This window comes from Branchiostoma floridae, chromosome 5 (assembly GCF_000003815.2).
Source record: "Branchiostoma floridae strain S238N-H82 chromosome 5, Bfl_VNyyK, whole genome shotgun sequence".
NCBI lineage: Eukaryota > Metazoa > Chordata > Leptocardii > Amphioxiformes > Branchiostomatidae > Branchiostoma > Branchiostoma floridae.
In genome coordinates, this window is record NC_049983.1 from 16,873,671 (window position 1) to 16,895,420 (window position 21,750).

The window sequence follows — 21,750 nt, forward strand, 5'->3', positions numbered from 1 at the left end:
CAATCAAAAATGCCCTGCATAATGCCTCGCATCGGCTCAAGCACAGTGCACCATTAAACTATCTAAATTCTCGTCAATCCCCACACACTGGTTTTACTAAAAAAACTATATACCGTTCCTTGGAAATATGTTTCAATGTGTCCGAATTCATGATCACTATCTTTTCAAATTGTACGTTACTCTTACGATCGAAAATGTCCTGCAGGACCTCCTGCAGCTGCATATATAGACGCACGCCCCCCTCCCACCCGCACGTAAACTGTTCCAATCGTTGCACAATAAACTTGACTGTATACCCTCCACAAAATCTTTCGTCAAATGTCGTGCTCATTTTACTCACATGACACTACGCCTTAGAATGTAATGTTATATTTTAATACATCCGAATTCCAGAAAGATAACTTTACAAACTGTACCAATTTCTGTACGATAAAAATCTCACCTCCTCCGCACCGTCAACGCCCGTGAGGGTATTTACCGGAATAACCCGAAATGACCCGGAATAACCCGGAATAACCGTAATATTTCTTGTTCCCATGGCCATATATACATTATTTTATGCCAAAATATTGCATTCTGCGATCTTAACTTATCAAAGCACACTGTATTTCGGTAGCTTTCATCCTTTATTAAGGTTATTCCGGGTTATTCCGGGTTATTCCGGGTTATTCCGCTAAATACCCGGACCCGTCAACGCTATCGCAAAATGAACCGTGCGATTTAACGACAACTCCTCAAATGTTACATGACCAGTGTTTTACTGCAAATCAAGAAACATTTTCCTTTCCTAGACTTTGCTAATGAGCGCTGCAATGTTTTCTGTACGAGTAGAGGTCATGGATAAACAGTATTCTTACAACGTTTATTTGAAGGGCTAAGAAGGGCTGAGAATTGTCGTAAAAACGCACGGTACATTGCGTTTATTTGAAGGGCTGAGAAGGGCTGAGAATTGTCGTAAAAACGCACGGTACATTTTGCGACCATAGCAGACCCATCCAAGGACGAACCATTAAACCGGGCACAAAGCCGGGCGCCTTCGGCGCCCCGGCAAAAACAAAGCCCACCCACAGAATACAGAATGTTAACCTCTTTTTCCAAACCCATACCGCCTGGTCCTTACATTTGACACTTGTTCTTTTACACTTAATCAAGTCAGCAGAAACGTGACGCTTGGTGCCAACTCAGCGCTATGTGCAAGCCACGTTCGTGAATAAATACCGTATCACACGACAATTAGATTTCATCCGTGTCGCGGGTTCAACCGGTCCCATGTGTTCGTGAGATAAATCAGCTAATAAGAAACAGAGACAACATGTTTCGTGTGGTCCAAATTTATGTTCACTGCCCTTGTTCTAGGAAGGTACAAGGAAATGTTGAACAGTTTTATAATTAGTCCCAAATGCCATTCAAAACGTTGTTCACAACTGTACATGTCAGTCAAGTCCGACTGTCAGCCTTGGACTGTCAGAAAACATTCTACGATCTTTCACCCTAACATCTGCTTGGAAATTACTCCTTACTCTTCTTTTAGACATTCTTTTTATACAATCGTCTTATATCAGTACGAATGTTTCAAACGGGTTGAAAGTAACGTACTCCGTTACGCAATTAACGTATGTATAGCAGCACTAGTTCGTGATTCGTTTTCTGGTGAAACCTTCCCAGGATCTATGAACCCAGCCTAAGTTGCGTTATGTCAACTTTTGGAGTCGGGCCCACCTGTTAAAGCTGAGGATGAACACCCGTCCAACTTGGCACCAGTCTGATGTTTACCAGAAAACAACTGAAAACTCACGACAACCGATCTGTCACGCTGTGTGGGGTTTCCCGCCACTTTCTCCAAAGTTTACCAGAAGGAAGGAAGTTTTTAGTGTTACAGTGACACCGTTTACCTACTTGTCTTTGAGTTATGTCATCTCTATGTTACCCAACTGGTGCGGCGTTAGTTTGTTACGATCTCCGATAGGGTTCCTTTGGTATGTTCAGTATGTTCAGTTATGGACAGCATAACTCCAGAAGTTGTGAATGGCCGATATTTGGTATGTGGTAACTGTGTCAACAAAATCAAGGAGCTTTTATCTTTGACAAAATAGAGAAGCAGTTAGAATATGGGTTCCCTGGTGGCTTTTTATGGTACTGAAGGCAGAACTTCTAGCTTTTGTCTCTTTAACTTAACGTTGACATCTTGTTCTAGTTGTCGTCACGGGTAATTTCTGATACTAGTACTAGTATGTTGTTTGTACAATTTAAAAGGGTGTTCTGCACAGCTTCATCCTAGGCCAATAGACGATTACTCCTTTTGGCTCTAAATTCAGTTCTAAAAAATGATAAAGATTAAAATTCAAGCCGGCACTGCGAAAAACAAAACAATACAATTTACCACCCAGGTTTTTGAGCAAAATAGCCAAAGGCCGCAAGAAACGGATTAAGGAAATATCGGTCGTGGTGCCAAGTTCACTGCCATTTATTTTCACACAGCCAAAATATCAATTATGTAGATGATAAGACGGAATGTGGAGAATTCCTTAAAGTGTGTTAAGGCAACCGCGTGTATGTGGGGTTTATAAAGATAAGGCACGCTTTGTCTTGGTTAAATGAAGTTATTTTAAATTCAAAGTCTTTAAGAAATTGTCTGGCGTCTGAGACGCTGACGTTGCCAAATATGTCTACCACCTGTTGCTGAGAACTGTTGGACTGTGGGAAAGTTATTTTACTGGAGACGCCTTACAATGGGTTGTGCTGGGGTCACGCGGCCGGGAACGTTCAGTATGATATGAACGGCAACAAAACACACAAAACGTAAATTGATAGACATTGGCGTATTTCTTGATGCCGTTGAAAAGGAGTGCATAGCTTAAGGTAGGGAGTCCAAGGGACGCATCATCTCTGACGCGACCTAAACCCGGAGGTTCCGTGTATGATCATGAGTTGAGCCACACCTCGAGCACCTTCGGTTTTACAAACCCCACACTTGTCGATGTAAACGGTTACATGGATGTAAAAAAATGGCGATGTGGCAATTTCAACGGCATCCCTTACAATATGTATTTCATAGGCGATATTGACTTCTCAAAACACTTAACTTGAGTCTTTCGATTTAGTTGCAGATATTATGTAGGGATAATCTAGCCTGGATGCCAGTCTATCCAGCTTTACTTCTAGTAGGCTCTCTCTGAGAAGCAAGGGACGTGACCGAAAGAACGTACTAAAGAGGCTGAACAAAATGTTGGGACGACGCAAATAAAACTATTTCCAAGCTTGTGGGAATAAGTTGCCCACGACTCAGTAAGGCTCAGTCATTCCACAGCATCATAACCATCTAACCCTGAAGTGGTCAGCGCACCGCGATGTCAGCCAGCCGTACGGGCGATGACAGGCGAACATGACTGCGGCATGCCTCCCGGATAACACAGGGGCAGATGTCACCACTGACCTTGGGTGTTCTAACGGGCTTGCTTCAACTGCTCCAGTCTTAGGATTAGGTCCCAATTCCCAACCCGGGGCCCGGCCGGGAAGCTTACGGAAACGGAAGATATAATGTCAAAGGCAACAAAACAAGATCGTAAAAAAAATAGTTATAACTTCATTCCTTGGTAAACACTTTTAATTTTCGCTTCTGCAAACAACCCGGTCGGGTGCCGGTTTGGAAATGAGACGTAAGCCTTGCATGCTAAGGCCTACGTTACATTTTCAAACCGGGGCTCGGCCGTGCAGCTTTCGGGAACGAAAAGTATGATATCATAAAAAGACCACCAAACTACACAAGGCGTAAAGAGAATAGTCATGGGCATTTTTTGTGTATATGTTTGCGTATACATTTTTACTTTAAATTCGTTTCCACAAACAGCCCGACCGGACCCCGGTTTGGAAATGTGTCGCTAGCCTAAGCAGAGCTTTGTTTCTCATAGCCTATCTCTTCAGACTGCTGTCCCGTTGGGAGCGAAGTATCTGAAACCAACGGCCTCACTGTGTCTGTGACGTGTGGAACACCCTATATACTCTCCATGTATACATGTAGAGTATATTTCATTACTATTGGTTGTAAAGTTTCTGTATTACGCTTTTGAATATAACGATTGCAAGTCTTTCATGGTTCGTGCCTAAGTTCCCAGATGGTAAGTTTGACTCTCGCGTGTGCCACAGGAAATGTTTTTCACAGCGCGTTCCCAAATGTTTGGCATGTTCCTGGCAGAGTTCCATGTGGCCCATCGCTCGGTACACTTCCTGACTTTTACGACAACCCACGGGAATCAAGCACACATGCCGTCCTGTACACAGGAAATCTTAAGGCCATACCGATTAATTAGCTGCATTTCAGGCGTCAACAAGTTACTACAGGGTCAAGGTATAGTACCGCATGTTGCTAAATGAGTTTAAGTAAATTCTTCGAAGTATTGATAAACTTGGTAAATGTTTAAAGCCTTAACGTTATATCCTGTCGCGTACGACATACGACAGCGAATTGCATATTGGGGCCATTCTTTGGACAGTTGTACATATGTCGTACTGTATTCGGGCGCGGTCAACCAGAAAAGGTTGTCGTAGATCGTCGTCGAAAGTCCGGGATCATCACAGAACACGTTAGGTGAGAACAGTCGCACGATAAATGTCAAAATAGTTAAAGGGGGGCGTGGGATGCAATAATGTAGTAATACAAAACAAGATCGTTTTACCACAACATCCTACTTGTGGAGCGTTTCGGGGGCACCTGTCGTCAACAATGTCGCCTACAAGTCCTTGGCTTGCTGCCACATGTACGTGTACACTACAGTGTTTACGGCTTAAACTTCCGGAATTCGCAGATGATTATCAACAGCTCATGCAAGATACTGATAGAAGGGATTATGGGAACTGTTGACATTTCTACCGAGACGTTCTAGTGAAAACAATTAGCGATTTTGAAGACTTTCGGTGGCATCTCGTCTGTCATGCCAGTAAATTGAATATTACTCAGTGACATTTTCTTGTCTGTACAACGTCAATCATTGCTATTTCTTTCACCAAACATTATAAAGCAGGAAAATAGCTCACTGACGAGTCTGTGAGCACCAAAGATGACACTTTTGGCAGTATTACCCAATACGGCCCCACGGTGTCATCTCAGTCACTGCACACTTTTTAGCAATCGCAGGTTCCTGAGCACGATCCGATGTGATAAGGCGGCGAAAAACTACCTTCGACTCTCTGGCGATTTTGAAATTCGGCGACATCTTTCTGAGACGATCAACAAATTCTACCGCAGGTCATTGACATCGTGACGTCAATGATCCTATCACTGAGGATTCTGTCCCTATCAAACCGTATCGTGACGTAAAGAGGGTGATAAGCTCTACGTAATCTCGAATGATTGCAGTGTCAACCGCGCTGAAAACTCAAAACATCCTTAGGAAGATTACGTCAAGACCTTGCGATATTTTGAAAACCCAAAATAGATGCGCCATTAGGATTCCGTTATGTCAAGCCAGCTACATGTAGCTTGAGTACCATCCGGTTTCTACCGGGGCTCGTAGGGTAGCGAGTGTAAGGAGCCACGGAGTAGAAATCGGACATGTCCCTTCATGCATTAAACAAACCTAGTTGGTTTGGCTGAGCTTTGGGATTCTTGAGTGCGTTGAAGTTTCTGGTTAAACTAATCGAGTCTGGCCTTTGATGATCTTTGATGTGTTGTTTTTGGCAGGATAGAATGGTTTTCTTGCCAAGAATCTGGTGGTTACCCAATACCCACCCATTAGTAAATGACACATTTTAGCAGCCAACATCAGCTTTAGATAAAAACACAACTTTCAAATACCTAAATGTCTCACCATGAAGGAACTGAAGGAAATGAGTCACCAAATGTTTGCACCTTAGCTACTAATGCATCTTATGAAAATAAAATAATGCCTGGGTGTACAATAACATTGCGATGTCCACATCGCTGACCCTTTTTATGGTTATATCTGTCACCATTACCCATTGACGAGGTTTGACAGCTCAAACTCCTTCATCAGAACATTATCATGCACCATAAGTCATATATTTCTTTATTTGATATTACTGTACAAGATACAGGTCGAAAACGTATAGAAGAAGAGCAAGAAATAGTCATGAAGCCAAAATACTAAAATTATCGTTAGGATGTCTTTCTCCACGTGATCCTCAGGGTCTTTCCCGTTGGTAATAACCATTGTATGTCGAGGCATTGTCGTTGATGTCTGGATGTTCTGCACGTGATTTTCAGTGACCTATTTGTTGGTAATAACCACTGTATCTTGAGACAATGTTTTATAGTCGTTGATGTCTGATGTTTACATGTTCTTCAGGTGATCTTCGAGGTTCTAATTGTTGATAATAACGAAAATATCTTGAGAGACAGTGTTTGCATTGTCTGATGTTTGGATGTTCTGCAGGTGATCTTCAGGGTCTTACCTGTCGGCAGTAACCACAGCATCAGCGACCCCTACAGCCTACACGCCCAGGACCTCATGACGATCACCAACATCAGGATGCGTCTTCTCAAACGGCAGGTAGGGGCTTTTATACAATACGGAGCAAAATATTGACTAGTAGATGAAGGAGTAATCTTCTTTTCTTCTGACATTCTTGCATTTTTTCATGAAATACATTCTTGATGTTTGATATTCTAACTGATACAAATTCTACATATTTAAACGCACCTACAATCCTTGATCCATAACATGAAAATACAATAAGAAATTCTAAGTATAAAAGCAGGTGTATGGCATACACCTGCACCTGTCTCCGTTCTTAAAATTTCTAACAGAAACGACATAGTTCACATGTAAGCCTCCAAATGTGTTCTTCACTTCTCTTCAAAATGAATCTCATTTTAATACTAATACCAAGGTTCTTGGTTAAGATCTTGAACTGTTGCTTGCTTCCTTCACACATGTGTTAGAGATAATCTCAAGGCTTCTGTCCCAGTCTTGTAGCTGCCCTACTGAGGAGGTCCAGGAGAAGCCGTACAAGTTTGCCCACTTCGCGGTGTACAACCTGATCATCAGCGGCAGCTGCTTCTGTAACGGACATGCTGACGTCTGCGTGCCCATCGATGGCAGGAAGGTGGTGGGGCCGGGGGGACAGAGCGCTCTTCTTAAGGTTAGTGTGCTGACTTCACACTTGTCCACATTAAGTACAGAAGCTAAATATTGATGAAAGATGATGATAGATATCCAATAAAAGCAATCAATGGATAAACATACTAAAATGTGAACTGCTTCAAACAACAGAGCTGTGACAACTGAAGTTCATGACACGGATAAAACAAAAAAGCGTGCCTCCTTTATACTTATTGACTGGATACTACATGTACAGTATATGATAGGACCCCCTCCCCTTCTTGGAAACATGTTACCATGTGTTCAGCCCTTTTAGCACGCCAATTGACATCACACTGGTATACCCTTCAAGGTTCAAAAGCTATTCATAGCCAAAGGAAACCATTTCAAGGCAGTTCAGTACACTTGATACATCTGAACAAGTATTGAATGGCAGACTTCTGTCGCCAAGTTCAAGGATGACATAAGAGATCTGGACCTGTAAGGATAAGGTCATGACAGGAAACATAATAGCTGGCTGTCTCTGCAATAAATCTGACAAGTTCAAAGCCAAACTGACGTGTACACAATGTACATGTATGGTGTTGAAGATTTTAAGCTTTTGGCAGATCAAAGCATTGTTAAGTTAGCCAATTTCAAGCACGTGGTAGGTTAATTAATCACAGGACTTGCATGCCATTTTGCCATATAACCTTTTGCTATTTCTATTGCCTGTAACTAATTTGGAGAGTTATCTAATTGCTGTATGATTCTTTTTGAAGAGGGTTAATTGTGCAAAATTGCCTCCCTGACTTAGGTCCCATTTCTGAAACGGGGCCTGGCCAGGATCTTTGCGGAAACAAAAAAATAAAAGTTGCTACCAAAGAATATACACAAATTATGCTCCCATCTAATTTCTTTTAAATTTGTGTGTTTTCTTGCCTTTCTTATCATATTTTTCGTTTCCGAAAGCTACCCAGTCGGGCCAGGGTTGGGAATTGGGACCTAGGCCTTAGTGGTGTTGGTTATCAAGCAGTGAAATGATTTTAGTCAAGCTAGCCCTTAAATTGTGACAGAAACAGGCAGCCAGGAAAACATAACCCAACATCTGTTTGGAGGTTATTGACCCCCCCTGATGTACAGACATGGCAGACAGGAGAAGTAGTGTTTATTGGGACAGTCATGGTGCATCCAGGGGAGGGAGGAGGGATCTGGCAAACCTGCTGCACACATGACTTCAGCTGCAGCTTCATGGGAAACTGATGAAATGAATCACAACAAGTCAAAGAGATGTCAAGACTGGCAGATCAGCCACAGCTTTGTGAGAAACCAAAATGTCCACTAGAAGTAGCAGTGTGTGTTGAACTCTCTTACTCTTTTCAATAACTGCTGAGTCTACCCACTACTAGTAATGCGTCGCCTCCAACAAGTCATGAGATTGGATTGGATTGGCATACAAGATATCATTTCCAGTATGGTTATGGTTAGCTCAGTCCTTTATCTGTAGGGTAACCTATATCCGTTGTATATAGAAATAGGGTATTTGGGGATCGTTAAGTCGATGGAAGGTAGCTTCACATTGCAATATCTCGAAAATGTTGACATTTGAAACCCACATCGTTGACCTGAAATATCTAAATACCAATTTTTTTAAAAACAGTGAATCTACGTAACCCGACGGACTGAGGTGAACTAGCATTAATACCTAATATATGATTTCCAGGAAATGTTTTAGCTATTAGCCAGTCATTGTTCAGAAAAGCAATTAATAGGTCATCACAAATTCTGGGTGGCCCCTGATTGACAGCCCTACTTTTCTCAAGACATTACAAAAACACACAAAGTCTGTTGATTGTCATGGCAGCCATCTTGATTTCTTAGCTGTTGCCATGGCTACCACCAAAACATACCCCTACATTGGAAGGTGTAAATCAGGATTGAGAAACAAACTTTGCCCACATGCTCTACGGTAATGAATCAAAAGACATTATGGGGCGAATTGAAAAAGAAAGACAAGACTTTAGTGATACAGTACAATATGACGAAGTTAACATGTGGAGGTTAATAATAGGTTGAATGCCCATTTACATGTGGATAATAGTCTTGAGGTACAGTACTTAGCTCATTCCCCAGTGATGGATAAATGCAATTTGAAGAAAATACCCTAAGCTTCATACAGCAACATTCCATCTGACATGAACTGACAGTCTTTGATCAGGTGAAAAATGAAGCTCAAGGGACTGGAATTGTATACCTTGAGTTCGCACCTGTATACATACCACACTGACATATTCCTTGACAAGACATGATATATAGGCCTGACACTGACAGGACCTGTCATCAGCGTAATTCTACAGACATGTTCTGGTGCCAGGCATGAACTGTTGTGATACGAGTCATTTCTGCAGAACAGAGAGCAGGGAAATTCAGCCAGCTTCAGCATAGATGGGCCATGAACATGGGGAATACTGTACAGTTTGAAATGTTTGCAGTCATTTTATCTTAAGTCTATTCTAAGTCACCATGAGGGTTTTCAGGTGATATTTGTAATGAGTTTGAATTATTTTGAATGAAAGAATATCTATGCCACAAGAATGAATTTAAAAAAAACTGATCATTTCTTTAAGTAGAAGTGACAACATCAGTCACTCAATTCAGCTGAGAAGCAATTTCAACTCTGATAATTCCATAAGTTACATTATAAAAGAGTGACAAATCTAAAGAGATGTTCCAATGAAGCTTCTATACTGATGCAAATCCCCAAGATATGTGCACTCCTCATCCAACATGTCATCGGAAATGATGAATGAGGGTCATTTGGGGTTAGGTCTTGGGAAAAGTAATTTTTCTTCAAGAAATGTTCCAGCTTTCCTGGGCATGTGCAGAATTCAGACATCTTTCTCTGGCTTGGATTCCATTGAAAGAAACTGGTCTGTCATGTCTTCCAAATTCCTGACAATCCTGAAAGTTACTCGCTTGTGACAAAAGACTTCCTGTTGAAGGGGATGGGTGGAAGAAAGGAAGACTGGTGCGGTTGAGGTTCAGTGAGAGACCGAATGTTGATTATTGTCACTGCTGACAGGTGGATGACAGTTATTTGCATGTTGTGTGGGGAATGCCAGACATGTCGGGGAAAAAAAATTGCCTCGCTGTTTCATTGACTTTTGCCTCATGGTCAAACAGCAGTCAAAAGACGAGTCTCCTCCAGCACTTTGAAGGTCAAGGTCAATACCTGCCTAAGACACCACAACTACAGCTACATGTACTTGCATGAAACTTAAAAAGGCAATTCAAGAATTCACACCAATGCCAGTTTAGCTTTGTCTTATCTTACAAAATAATGTACAATGAGTACTTGTCAGAACATTTAGATAAAAGTCTCCTTTAATGTTAATGATCTTTTTCAAGTAATCCTCCACAATTTCTTCTAGCCTGATAGCATTGATTTTTTATGTTTAACATTTCAAGCAAAAAATAACTTTGACATCTACTATACTCAACAGTACAAGGTCAACAATAACGCGATACAAGGTCAACCCATGTTTCAAGTCGTGCATTTCCTGAGCTTAGCTCCTGATATCACTTGAAGCCTGAACATAATCCAAGATCATCATCATCATAATCCAAGACAATCTGACTGAGATCCAAAAGGATTGTCTAACTATCATAGTGTCTGCTCTACCCCCCTTTAGATGATCCTTGTCGGAAGTTGCAGACATGTCGAAGGTTCCTTTGCTGAAAGAAAGTAATTTCTAACATTTCCCAGAGCTGCCAGAATGCTGGACTGTTTAAGTCCTCTTTTGGACGTCTGCCCGCATCAGAGATAGGGGAAAGCTCTGTGGGATTCTCCACATTCCACAAGGATGACAACTCCACAAGGTTCTGAATAGCTGTTAGTCAGAATGGAGCATGTCTTTGTGAGGCCACACAATCTTTTTTGGGGGGGATTTGTAGATTTTTGTAGGAAATAGATTTAGCAGGCAGGTGAAATAAAAATAATAGATATTAAACCTATTTCTGCTGGGGTGCTATTGAAAGCCACTAGGGGAACTATGATATACTAGTACTGAGTATACATTGTGTATATCCACTTTATAAAAATCAATCCACAAGTGCTTAAGTTATGCCATCCTTCCTCTCTCTCTCTCTCTCTCTCTCACGGTCACACTACCGAGACACGGACACACACATGTGCAAACATACACAAGGGAAGATAATGTCTCTTTGACTGTCGGTGCATACAAAAATGAGCATTTAGATATTCATGTTTGATACAAAGTATACTGAACTGTGATCTTTTCATTGATTTTCAAAGCAGAAAAAAAGAAGCAGCAAATCTGAGAACCTACAATCAACATGGCTTAACAGATTAACCAGAGTTAAATACCTTTAAATCACTAATTTTGTTACTTGTTTCTGCAGGTGAACGGTAAGTGTGTGTGTCGGCACAACACGGCTGGAGTGAACTGCGAGCGCTGCGCACCTCTGTACAACAACCAGCCATGGAAACCAGGCAACGGCAGGACTGGCAAGAAGAACATGTGTGAAAGTAAGTCTGCATGGTTGCACAGGTGTGAAGAAATGGACAGTGATTGTATTATAATAGCTAATTGAAAGAACAAAATATCCAGTGATCTCACTTTGAAGAGCATGAATGCTTCACTGGTTGTGACAGAGAAGACAAATGCTATGTACAATATCCACAGGTTCATCGTACCGAGGAAATTCCCTTGGTCTTTCAACAAACACAAGTAACATTGGCTTAACATCCCATCCTAAGGACTGCAACCGAACTTAAGTTCCACAAACAAAATTAAGCCCTCTACTTTAACTGATTGGTATTGCGATCGATATATTTGTATGTGATGACCACCTGTAAGATTATATGCAATTCAGCCTTCGACTGCGGTATTTTCACTTTCAATAAACCAATCACCCTGATCATCATCATCAAAGTTAAAACCGCCCCTGTTAAGCATATTTAGTTGTCAGCATTTTCTTTACCTTACAGAATGTGAATGTAACAGTCATGCCGACAGCTGCCATTTCGATTTGAACGTGTGGCGAGCGACCAATGGGAAGACGGGCGGGGTGTGTGACGACTGTCAGCACAACACCATGGGCCGGAGGTGCCACCGCTGCAGGCCTGGGTACTACCAGGACCCCACCAGGGACAAGGCGCATCCTCAGATCTGTAAAAGTAAGATAATATTGTCATTATACATCTATCTTGAAGTTGAATGAGGACAGGGTGTGAAATGCTTCTTTCGGCAGGTCAGTTTTGAAATACCCATATTATCACTTCTTCCCAAGCCCAACCACCACAATCTACTGCAAAGAAGTCATGAGCACAGAATGTCCAGATTCTCCAGAACATTTTAAACAATGAGTTTTGAACATTACAAATTGACTTAAGAGGGACATACTTAAAAAAAAAAAACTTTCATTAACTTAACTGGAACCAAAATACACATTAGGTACATGTATGTAATTTTGGATCAATGCATCCCCATGCATATGCTCACAATCATGATCTTTATTTCTTCAAATCAGATGAAAAATTAAGTGTGCAAATCTGATAACCACAACTTTTAAAAGTGGCCTGCAATGGTCCTTCACACATAAAAATGTATTGCTACCACACAGAGCATCCCTGTGTGTAGCCTGGTTACCAAACCCCAGCCCGATCTCAAGTATCTATCGCAACACGAAAGATATATCTTGAGGTTGGGGTGTGGAATCCAGGCTACCCTGTGTGATGAAACAACAGAGTAAGAGGGCACCCTGTAGTGCCTAGAAGTTCTCTGGCAAGTCCCCGATACATCCTTACTTGATGCTACGATGAAACCTTTGGGATTCGCTGGCTTCCTTCAACAAATAAATCACATCCTGACCAGAGTTTTCGCTCACAGTCGATACTCCTGTACTCTAACTGTCCAGGGATCAATCAAACTGCACATGTTAGTGTTCAGGGAGGCGGCAGGGGGACCTCTGTAACACTGCCAAGTTGTTCCTCTTCTCCACAAAGGAGCTCGGGTTGCATCTCAAACAAACAATGAGGTCCAAGGGCTCTGTTAAGGGCACTTCCTTCAACTTAAGTGATTGTTAAGTATAGAGGAGTGGGTGAGAAGGTGTGTTAGGGATTAGAAAATGTGAGAAAAAATTAAAGTTATGTGCAGTAAATTCATTGAACTGGTAAATATGGGGATGGAGATGTCAAAAACTTTCTACAATTCTAACTATTCCCTACAAACTATTAAAGTGGAGCTCATTGTCATTCCACCAATGTCACATTATCCACGATCTTCGGGTGTTTTGATGGAAGATGGGCCATATTTAAGATCGACAGAGGGTTGTGCGTATCTTTTACCTGAAAACCATCCCTGTCACATATAAGCCATACTTTGTACCTTGTACAATTGTTGTGCAATAAAGTTATAATTATAAACAAGGGTCGGGCGAATGCCGCAGAATTGTCGTCCGATCAATTTTCGCCAAATGTGACGGGTATAATTTATAAAGCATATGGTAGGGGAAACCACCCTACTTGGATAGCTTTAAATATTATACTTAGACTAGTCGTGCAAAGGTTATGCGTGACTGGCCCATTCAAAGTAATACACACAGACAAGGGAGCACAAACATTAACATTTTTTCTGTAATTGTCTCTGATGACACAAACTGAGGAAGGTCAAAAATTCCCTAGAAACTTAAGTGGAACTTGTTGTCAGTAAGTATATAGTATCCTCACTACTGGACTAAACTTTAAACAATACTTGTAGCTAGTCCTGTAAAGGTTAGGTGTGACTTGCCCATTTGATGTAATACAAGACAAGGCAGCACATCTTTTTCTGTAATTGTCTCTGATGACACAAACTGAGGAAGGTCAAAAATTCCCTAGAAACTTAAGTGGAACTTGTTGTCAGTAGTATATAGTATCCTCACTACTGGACTAAGCTTTAAACGATACTTGGAGCTTGAGTTGTGCAAAGATTAGGTGTGACTGGCCCATTCAATGTAATGCACACAGACAAGGGAGCTGCAACATTTTTTCCGTAATTGTCTCAGTCTGATTACACAAACTGAAGGAAGTCCATAATTACCTCATTACCAGCACAAGGCACTGTTGTACATGTAGGTCAGGGTCAACTGTCGACCTCCTGGTCAACTATTTTTGAAGCCTCACAGACAGAAAAGTCAACAAGGTCTAGACCTGGACTGGCAGATATACAAATCTACCCTGTGGAGACCAGGGCTCTAGCCAGCATGAAATTCCTTTCTGTCATTCCAATTCCCACTGATAGAAAGATCTGACAAAGAATAATTTTCCCATCAATTTCCATCATTTTATTCATTTATCTTTACTTACTGTCAAATGAAGAAATAGCACACATGCTGGTTCTACATCTTTCATTAAGTTGAAGGGTTGAAATATAATTCAGTGTGAAAAAGAATAAAAGACAAAAAGAAAAAAAAAAGTTGGATGGGGAAAACACTTTGTTCTATAGGTCCTTAAATCTTTACTTCATGGAGATTTGGGTCCATGTTTATTTCATCATTCCAACTTCATTCCTTATTATACCTTGAGGATGCCTTTAGCATGAATTGGTGAATATGACCTCTACCCTAGGGGTCTAGCCAGCCCAAATTTTTTTTCCGTCAGCAAATTCCCATTGTCACGAAAACACCATTCCAGGAGTTAGAGAGACTGATCTGAGACCTTGAAAACGGGTTTTTAATGAGATTATTGTGTGCGAAAGGGCACCGACACACTTCGTCAACAATAATAGCAATAGCAAAACAAACAGTGTGTGGCTTTTATGGCCATGGACGCCTGTAGCTTCCACCAAGGATTTTTGTCCGTCGAGGTTGACGGGTTGGTTTTAAAATTGTTCCGTCACACGCAGCTAATTTCCGTCAATTGACGGAAAAACGGACGCTGGCTAGAGCCCTGCCTCTGCCTATACTGTCCCTCTCCTCTCAGTCCTCCTATTTCTTTATCCCCACCAGTATCATCTGACCAAGTCTTGAAACAGTTAACTGTTATATAAAAAGAGGATACAGTTGACTAAGGCAATTAAATCTGACAGTTACTGATCAAATATATTGTGGCTTGTGTATGGTACAAATCCTATAAATAGACAATGTTGCAGTCACTGAACCTGTCTCCTGGTATGTGCTACGCCCTCTGGCATGTTTATGTGGCACTGCAACTTGTACTTGCAAGTTGCAGTCACTTACAACAGCAGATTGTCAATCATCGGAGCAATATCTTTGGGCTATGCATTTCCTTGGTAGTTGGACATGTAAAAGTGAGAAAGATGAAAACAGAGGGCTTGAATCTGTCTGTATCAATTTTCTGATACTGTGTGTACCAATTAACTTACAGACTTTCCTCCGAGAGTGCATTTCCTTCTTGATGATTTTCCATAATTCTAAAATCTGAGAACTAAACATTGATGTGACCTAATACTTAATGTAGCCTGAGTTTACACAATCTCTCGCTGGCTGGGGTTAATGACCCCCTCTCAGACATGGTGGTAGCAACTGTAGGGCTGGCTGCTAATCGTCAGGCTAATACCTGAATGTAATTTTCCCTTCCAGGATGCGAATGTGATCCGGTTGGTACGGTAGACGGCGTTTCCGGGAAGCGGCCCTGCAACATGGTCACAGGCCGGTGCAAGTGTAAAAACGGGGTCACCGGCACGAGATGCGACCGCTGCAGGCCGAACTACTGGGGCTTCGGCAAGATTCGCAACGGCTGCCAGAAGTGTAACTGCGGTTTTCAGGACATCTGTGATCAAGAGACCGGGGCCTGCAGGCCGATCAAGAAAGAAACAGAACCAGACTTTCAACAGTACATCTCACTACAGAGAACAGGTAAGGGATATAATCATAAACTTTTAACTGTACAGCGATTACACCACTTGACTCAGGTGAAAATGAGTACCTACATGAACTTCTGGCTAGGGACATCCCTCACGATCAGATAGCATGTTAAATGGAGGTTCCATGTTTAAGGAGAGCCACACTTTGGGCACGTCAAAGAACCCACCACTTATCAAAGAGAAAAGGGTCAACCCCAATGTGACTGTATCAAATACCTCTGTCTGCTATTCAGCACAAACCTGATCTGTATGCAGTGAAGTGTCTACCTGGTACAAAATACAAACAAGTGCTATAAAAAAGGAATGCATGACTACTACTTGAAATTGCCATCAATGAAGTCCTAAAAAAGTCATATTCTGTCATACTTACATTGTACATTGGATGTCTTCCTTCTTAGATCACTGCAAATGTCTTGAGGAGACTCTGAAGGATCCAGAGCTCCTGTGTGACAAGCATTACGACTTTGGTAAGTTATCCCTGCAAAGAAGATAATAGTTTGAGACAAAAGTATGTCAACCTGCATCTTTTTTACTGTCCTTGCATTTCTAGTTTCAAATTCTTTTGATCTTATATTACAAGTACAGAAAATATATCTTGCATACAGTAAAATAAAACTTTGACGGTACTTCCAACTTCTACTCCAGCATTGCGAGCAACAGTGAAGGACGCAGTTGACCTTGGCCAGCATGTCGCAGTGACTGTCCAGATCCGCAAGGTCATTCTCTCCAAGAACGTTTCCGTGGAGAAGGGCGAGGCGAAGGTGTGGCCGACGTCCTGGACGGAGCACGGCTGCACCTGTCCAATCATGAACGTAGGCGAGGAATATCTGCTGACCGGGTTCGAGGACGTCGACAACAATCGCTTAATCGTGAACGAGACCAGCTACGTGAAGGAATGGGCGCAAGCCACGACAAGAGACATCACCAGAGTACTGAGGAAGGTCTGCACATGATGTATGGACAATCAAGTATAGGGACATAGACAACTTAAACATGAAAGAACTTCACCTTTTTCTTATGCCTCTACATAAATAAAGTCAGCACTTTCTGTCTTCAGTTTCATTTTTGCAGCTGCAAGATAAGACAAGGCCACATCATGTTATTTGGTTGGTTTTTGGACATTTTGAAGTAAAAATTAAGCTAGCAGTCAATACACAACTTGCATCTGTGTATTGACCCCACAAAACTATGTGTACAGCCCTCAGACATTTCAATTTAGCATTATTCTTAAAAATCTAAGAAAAAACAATAATGATGGTGTGGTCAAACATACATCTCAAAGTAAGTTAAAGTTTTCTTACAAGATGCTATCATGTTAGAAAGATGCAATAGAATTTTTTTTCAGTTTAAATGGGTTATGGTTAGGATTTCATTCTGACTTGTATATTCCTATCACTTCTTGGACTTTGTCAGGGGTCTGTGTTCAATAAAGAGAACCGGGTCAAAGTGTTATTCAACGAGTTTCAGAAGAAATGATGTTACTTACAAATGTACACCTTTGATTGGGACAATGGATATTTTCCTGAGTTTGTTGCTCGAAATTCAAATTTGTAAATAAGATATTTCTTTAAAAAATGCGGAGAAAATTATTGATACATGGGTCAGAATTATTAGTTGCCAATGTCATGGGGTGTAAAAATGATTCTAACCTTTTTACATTTAATGATTTATGTTGTACGCAAAAAGTACCAAATACAAATAGTAAAACAACCTGTTAGAGAGAACATGTGTGATTATTTTAGATTTTTATCTGAGCAGTATTTAGTTAAACTGTTCTTGCTGAAGTAGTATTTAATACGACAAACATACCAACCTTTCAAACATTGAGCATGTAAATATTAGAAGTATGTATCAATGATGGGGGTTCTTATATAACCAACAGTTGATGAGCTGTCAGAGAGGATGTAGCTTACCAGTGGGAACTAACTTACAACACAAGTTAAGACTCAAACACATAGTTTGGGAACCTACAATGTAGTCTTTGGAGCACTTGCTAATGTATTTCAATTTGTAAATAAAAGAAAGCATTTGTCATGTGGTTATGGTTGTTTGTCATACTCAGTATTATCGTGCAACCTTGTCTTGAAGATGGCAATAACATACATAGATCATGAATATACGACAGGCTTTTAGCCAGGCATGCATCTAGGCGTCATCTAGAAACGCTTTTCTTAAAATAACAAGAAATTGGACTCACCAGACGCCCTTACACGAGGAAGCATGATATTCTGATTGACCAGGGATGCCACTTCCTCATTTGTGATCACAGTCTTCTACTCTGACCTCTTTGGCAGTAATTTTGGCCCTCAGGATACCTTAGAGTTAGAATACACCACTTGAAAACTCCATGGAAGGTGGATGCCCCAAGACCCCACTACAATAGTCATGCCTATATCATTTACCATGACTCACCAAGAAATTTGGACCCTCTATAATAAAATCCTAGCTAAAAGCCTGATACATCTAATAACACCTAATAAATACACGAAAGAGAGGTTCCTGTACAAAAATCAGAAACTTTATTTGTGATTGAATTAAGACGTCGGTCTGGGATGACCAATACTGGGAGACAATGGCTAAACTTTATTTATGTTTTGAGTTTGATAAATCATTGAAAATTATCAGTTCCAGTTCCCATAATATTCTGCAATTCACATAATTCTCTGGTATACAAACAACTGTCTGGCCGAAAAACTTTTTTGGTAAAAAAAAAAATACACGTCTCCTCGCTGAAACTCTGCATGCAGCAGACGTACCGTGATACTAGAAATAGCTCACGCAATGAGTCTACAAGCTCTAAAGAACATTATCGGCAGCACTGCAGCCGACGTTCTCTTAATTTCTACACAGGTTTTTGAGATTGTACAAAGTTTACAGATCACCAAGCAGATCTTCTGGTGAAATACACACTCAGCTCTCGGGCCATTTAGAGATTCGGAAACCTTCAGTATAAGTATTTGAATCCAACCCCAAAGTTGAAAAAGTCTGATTTATCAAAGTTGTAACTTTTCTTGTATAAAGTATTTACTGGCTGTCTTTAGGTTGCAAGTAGCCCTGATTATATCTCTTCATATAATTTTAAGTTCCAAGTTTCAAACAGTATGTAACAGGTGACTATTAAACACAGTGAGTTCTATATTCAAATCACTCTCTGTACAAGTCATGCTTAGGTCTAAATATATCTTCCGCATAAGGTTTACAAAGTTTCTTATCTCGACTTGAGGTTAGCTTGCTCGAGTAGCCACAGATTCCTTTGACACTGCTACCTCCTCGTTTGTTTTCTGTTCCACCGTTGTTGTTGTCCCTTTTGATTGTTCCTCCGTGCCCTTATCATTTTCCTCGTCCTTATCAAAGGGGTACAACTCGGGGTACTTAGACATACACTCCTGCATGTTCCGGAACTCTTCGATGCAGTCCGAGCCCTTGGGTTCGGCAGGGCTGTAGTGGAAACAGGAGAAGGCCTCCTTGAAGGGTTCCCCACAGGGTCCGCTGGCCATGCCACCCAGACATGGGCACTGCCAGTTGATCTCTCCGTTGGGCAGGATCAGGCCTGGCAAAGAGAGGAGAAAAGCAAGACCTATCTGTCACTCAAAAATTACGGCAATAGAATGTCCAGAACTTGGATCAGGCCTGTCAAAAAGAGCATAAAAGGAAGAGCTATCTACCAATCAGAAATCACGGCCATAGCATGTCCCAAACACAAGATATCAAAATCTGGAAGTTCTGCTGCAGTACTATAACAAGCTGGTCTGTAATCTAATTGTTTCATCAAATATCAAGACAATCTATCCAGGTCTTCTTGAGTTATGCTGTTCATCCACATCATCATCGGTTGATGTGCTTACACACGACGGGGTTATACTCTTTTGAATAGCTGAATACAAGACGAAGATGCGCCAGGCCTCCCGTCCGGGTGAATGGTTAATCATCGTATGGCTGATACGAGACTGTTAATCCACAAAAAAAATGCGAAAAACGTAACTTTATTGGTAATGGTATTAAAATAAAGATTTGACTAAAATGTCACTACAGTGGGTATAGGGATAAAGTATTCAAGCTGTTTCTGGCTTTACAACTCATTCATTAATATACGTTACATGTATATAAGCTTCCTACCTGGAGCATCATCATCTTCCTCAGCATTGTAAGTGATGTCAGCTGTGGAGGGGGTCTCATGGTCCTCCTTGGTGACAAAAATTATCTTGTCCTTTCCTGGAAGAGAACAGAAGAAAATGTCAGTTAGCTTGCAATACATTAATATACTAGGTGCATCATTGTTTCATACATCATACATGTATACGTCCACATTTCACATTGCTTAAAAGTGAGTTAAAAAAGACATATTATTTTTTGTATGTCTCAGCTTTGCAAATTAGATTTTGACAAGTTTGAGGTCTTCAGACAAGTATTGGAAATTCAGTATGGTGTATTTTTTTGGACAAGAACTTAATATGACGATTAGAGGTGAAACTGAAAGGAGATTTTGCAGTGTTTTATTTATACCATTGGAACAACTCTGTATTAGAGTATTAAATGGAAACGCTAATTCCCAGTATAATCATTCTGTAGTGACCTGTCTGGGCAAGAACTTCCGTGCGGTAAGCTATCTACCAAAACTGCAAAGATAAAGCTGCTGCAGACATTTCAATACAGTTGCCAAAGTTTGGATTGCCAAGCCATGCATTTCTATGGAGCTGACAGGGCAGTAACCTTTTCTCCAATGCGTCACAATAATGTGTATGATTGCTTAACCTTCTTTTTAACTTCAGGCTTAGTGCGAATGATTTATATGTTGAATCAGTAGGCATTAACGTGCACTTAGATAGGTCACTTTGTGGCTTTACCGCATTATATGATGGACAAAGAAAAAGTCAGACAGCAAATCTACACTACTTAGGGCCCCACTCATAATTCTATAGACCACATACGCCACCTGTGCCTTGGTTGGGCAGACGACAATGCAAATGTTACTCAAATATAAATGCTTTTTTTAATCCTTAGAAAAGGTTTTGTAAATGCCAAAGCAATAAAGATTCACTCTGACTTTCTATATATCAGGTAGCCACTTTGATAGGTTAGAAAATGTGGGGGTGTAGAGTGTTTTGGTTTGTAGCCATGGCAACTTATAAAAACATGTGGATATGGAATAGAGCAAAAGCACTTTGTGCAATAACAAAAAATTCAAATTGAAAAGTCAGGTGCCACAGTAGTTGCCTTCATGCAGAGATTGTGGAATTCAGCAAGTAGTTCTGTTAAGAATGTCAGCAAAACAGGGAGAAGAAAAAGCATTATTATACAGTAGAAAAATTGGTGTGAGTCACTTTATGTCAACAAGCAAAATCACAACACAGCTTGGAGCTTTGAAAAATTATAAAAAAAATCTATAGCTAAAATCAAAATCTTAAAGTTAAACAAGTCATAAATAAGGTTTCATCATTTTATTCTGACACTCACAGTCACATGTCAAGAATAGCCTGTGTTGTGTATACTAGAATACAACCATGCATACAAAAGCATATCTCTACACTGCGGGCCTACACCAATATCTAGGTGTACCAGGTGTACTTTCTCGTGAACACCTCCAATTTTCTATCTACCGTACAGAAGTGCACATGCACTCAGCATTCCTTGCCCAGAAACAGTTTGGAGAGAGTCCACATGAATACATCAAACCAGCACTCCCATATATGATGTACATGTATTGAAGCATACATGACTCAGCATATTATATACTAATATAGAGCATGGTGAGAAATGCCCTCCAAGCAGATGTGGGGTGGAATATCATAAATTATGATATTCCAGGATCTTCAAGATGGCAGCGT

At 40.8% G+C, this 21,750-nt stretch overlaps 2 protein-coding genes across 3 annotated transcripts in view; one reads left to right on the plus strand and one right to left on the minus strand.

Annotated features, from left to right (window-relative positions):
• Positions 1-18,640, plus strand: part of LOC118415570 (netrin-4-like) — a 26,844-nt gene extending 8,204 nt beyond the window's left edge. The window contains exons 3-9 of the mRNA XM_035820259.1: positions 6,390-6,506; positions 6,925-7,098; positions 11,460-11,586; positions 12,049-12,237; positions 15,642-15,917; positions 16,324-16,392; positions 16,571-18,640. Of these exons, the coding sequence (XP_035676152.1) occupies positions 6,390-6,506; positions 6,925-7,098; positions 11,460-11,586; positions 12,049-12,237; positions 15,642-15,917; positions 16,324-16,392; positions 16,571-16,878 (1,260 nt within the window). The 3' untranslated portion in view covers positions 16,879-18,640. The remainder of the gene's footprint in view (positions 1-6,389; positions 6,507-6,924; positions 7,099-11,459; positions 11,587-12,048; positions 12,238-15,641; positions 15,918-16,323; positions 16,393-16,570) is intronic.
• Positions 18,428-21,750, minus strand: part of LOC118415578 (mitochondrial intermembrane space import and assembly protein 40-B-like) — a 15,818-nt gene continuing 12,495 nt past the window's right edge. For both annotated transcript variants that reach the window (XM_035820271.1, XM_035820272.1), the window contains exons 3-4: positions 20,042-20,137; positions 18,428-19,475 (exon numbers count right to left, since the gene is read on the minus strand). In XM_035820271.1, the coding sequence (XP_035676164.1) occupies positions 19,150-19,475; positions 20,042-20,137 (422 nt within the window). In that variant the 3' untranslated portion in view covers positions 18,428-19,149. The remainder of the gene's footprint in view (positions 19,476-20,041; positions 20,138-21,750) is intronic.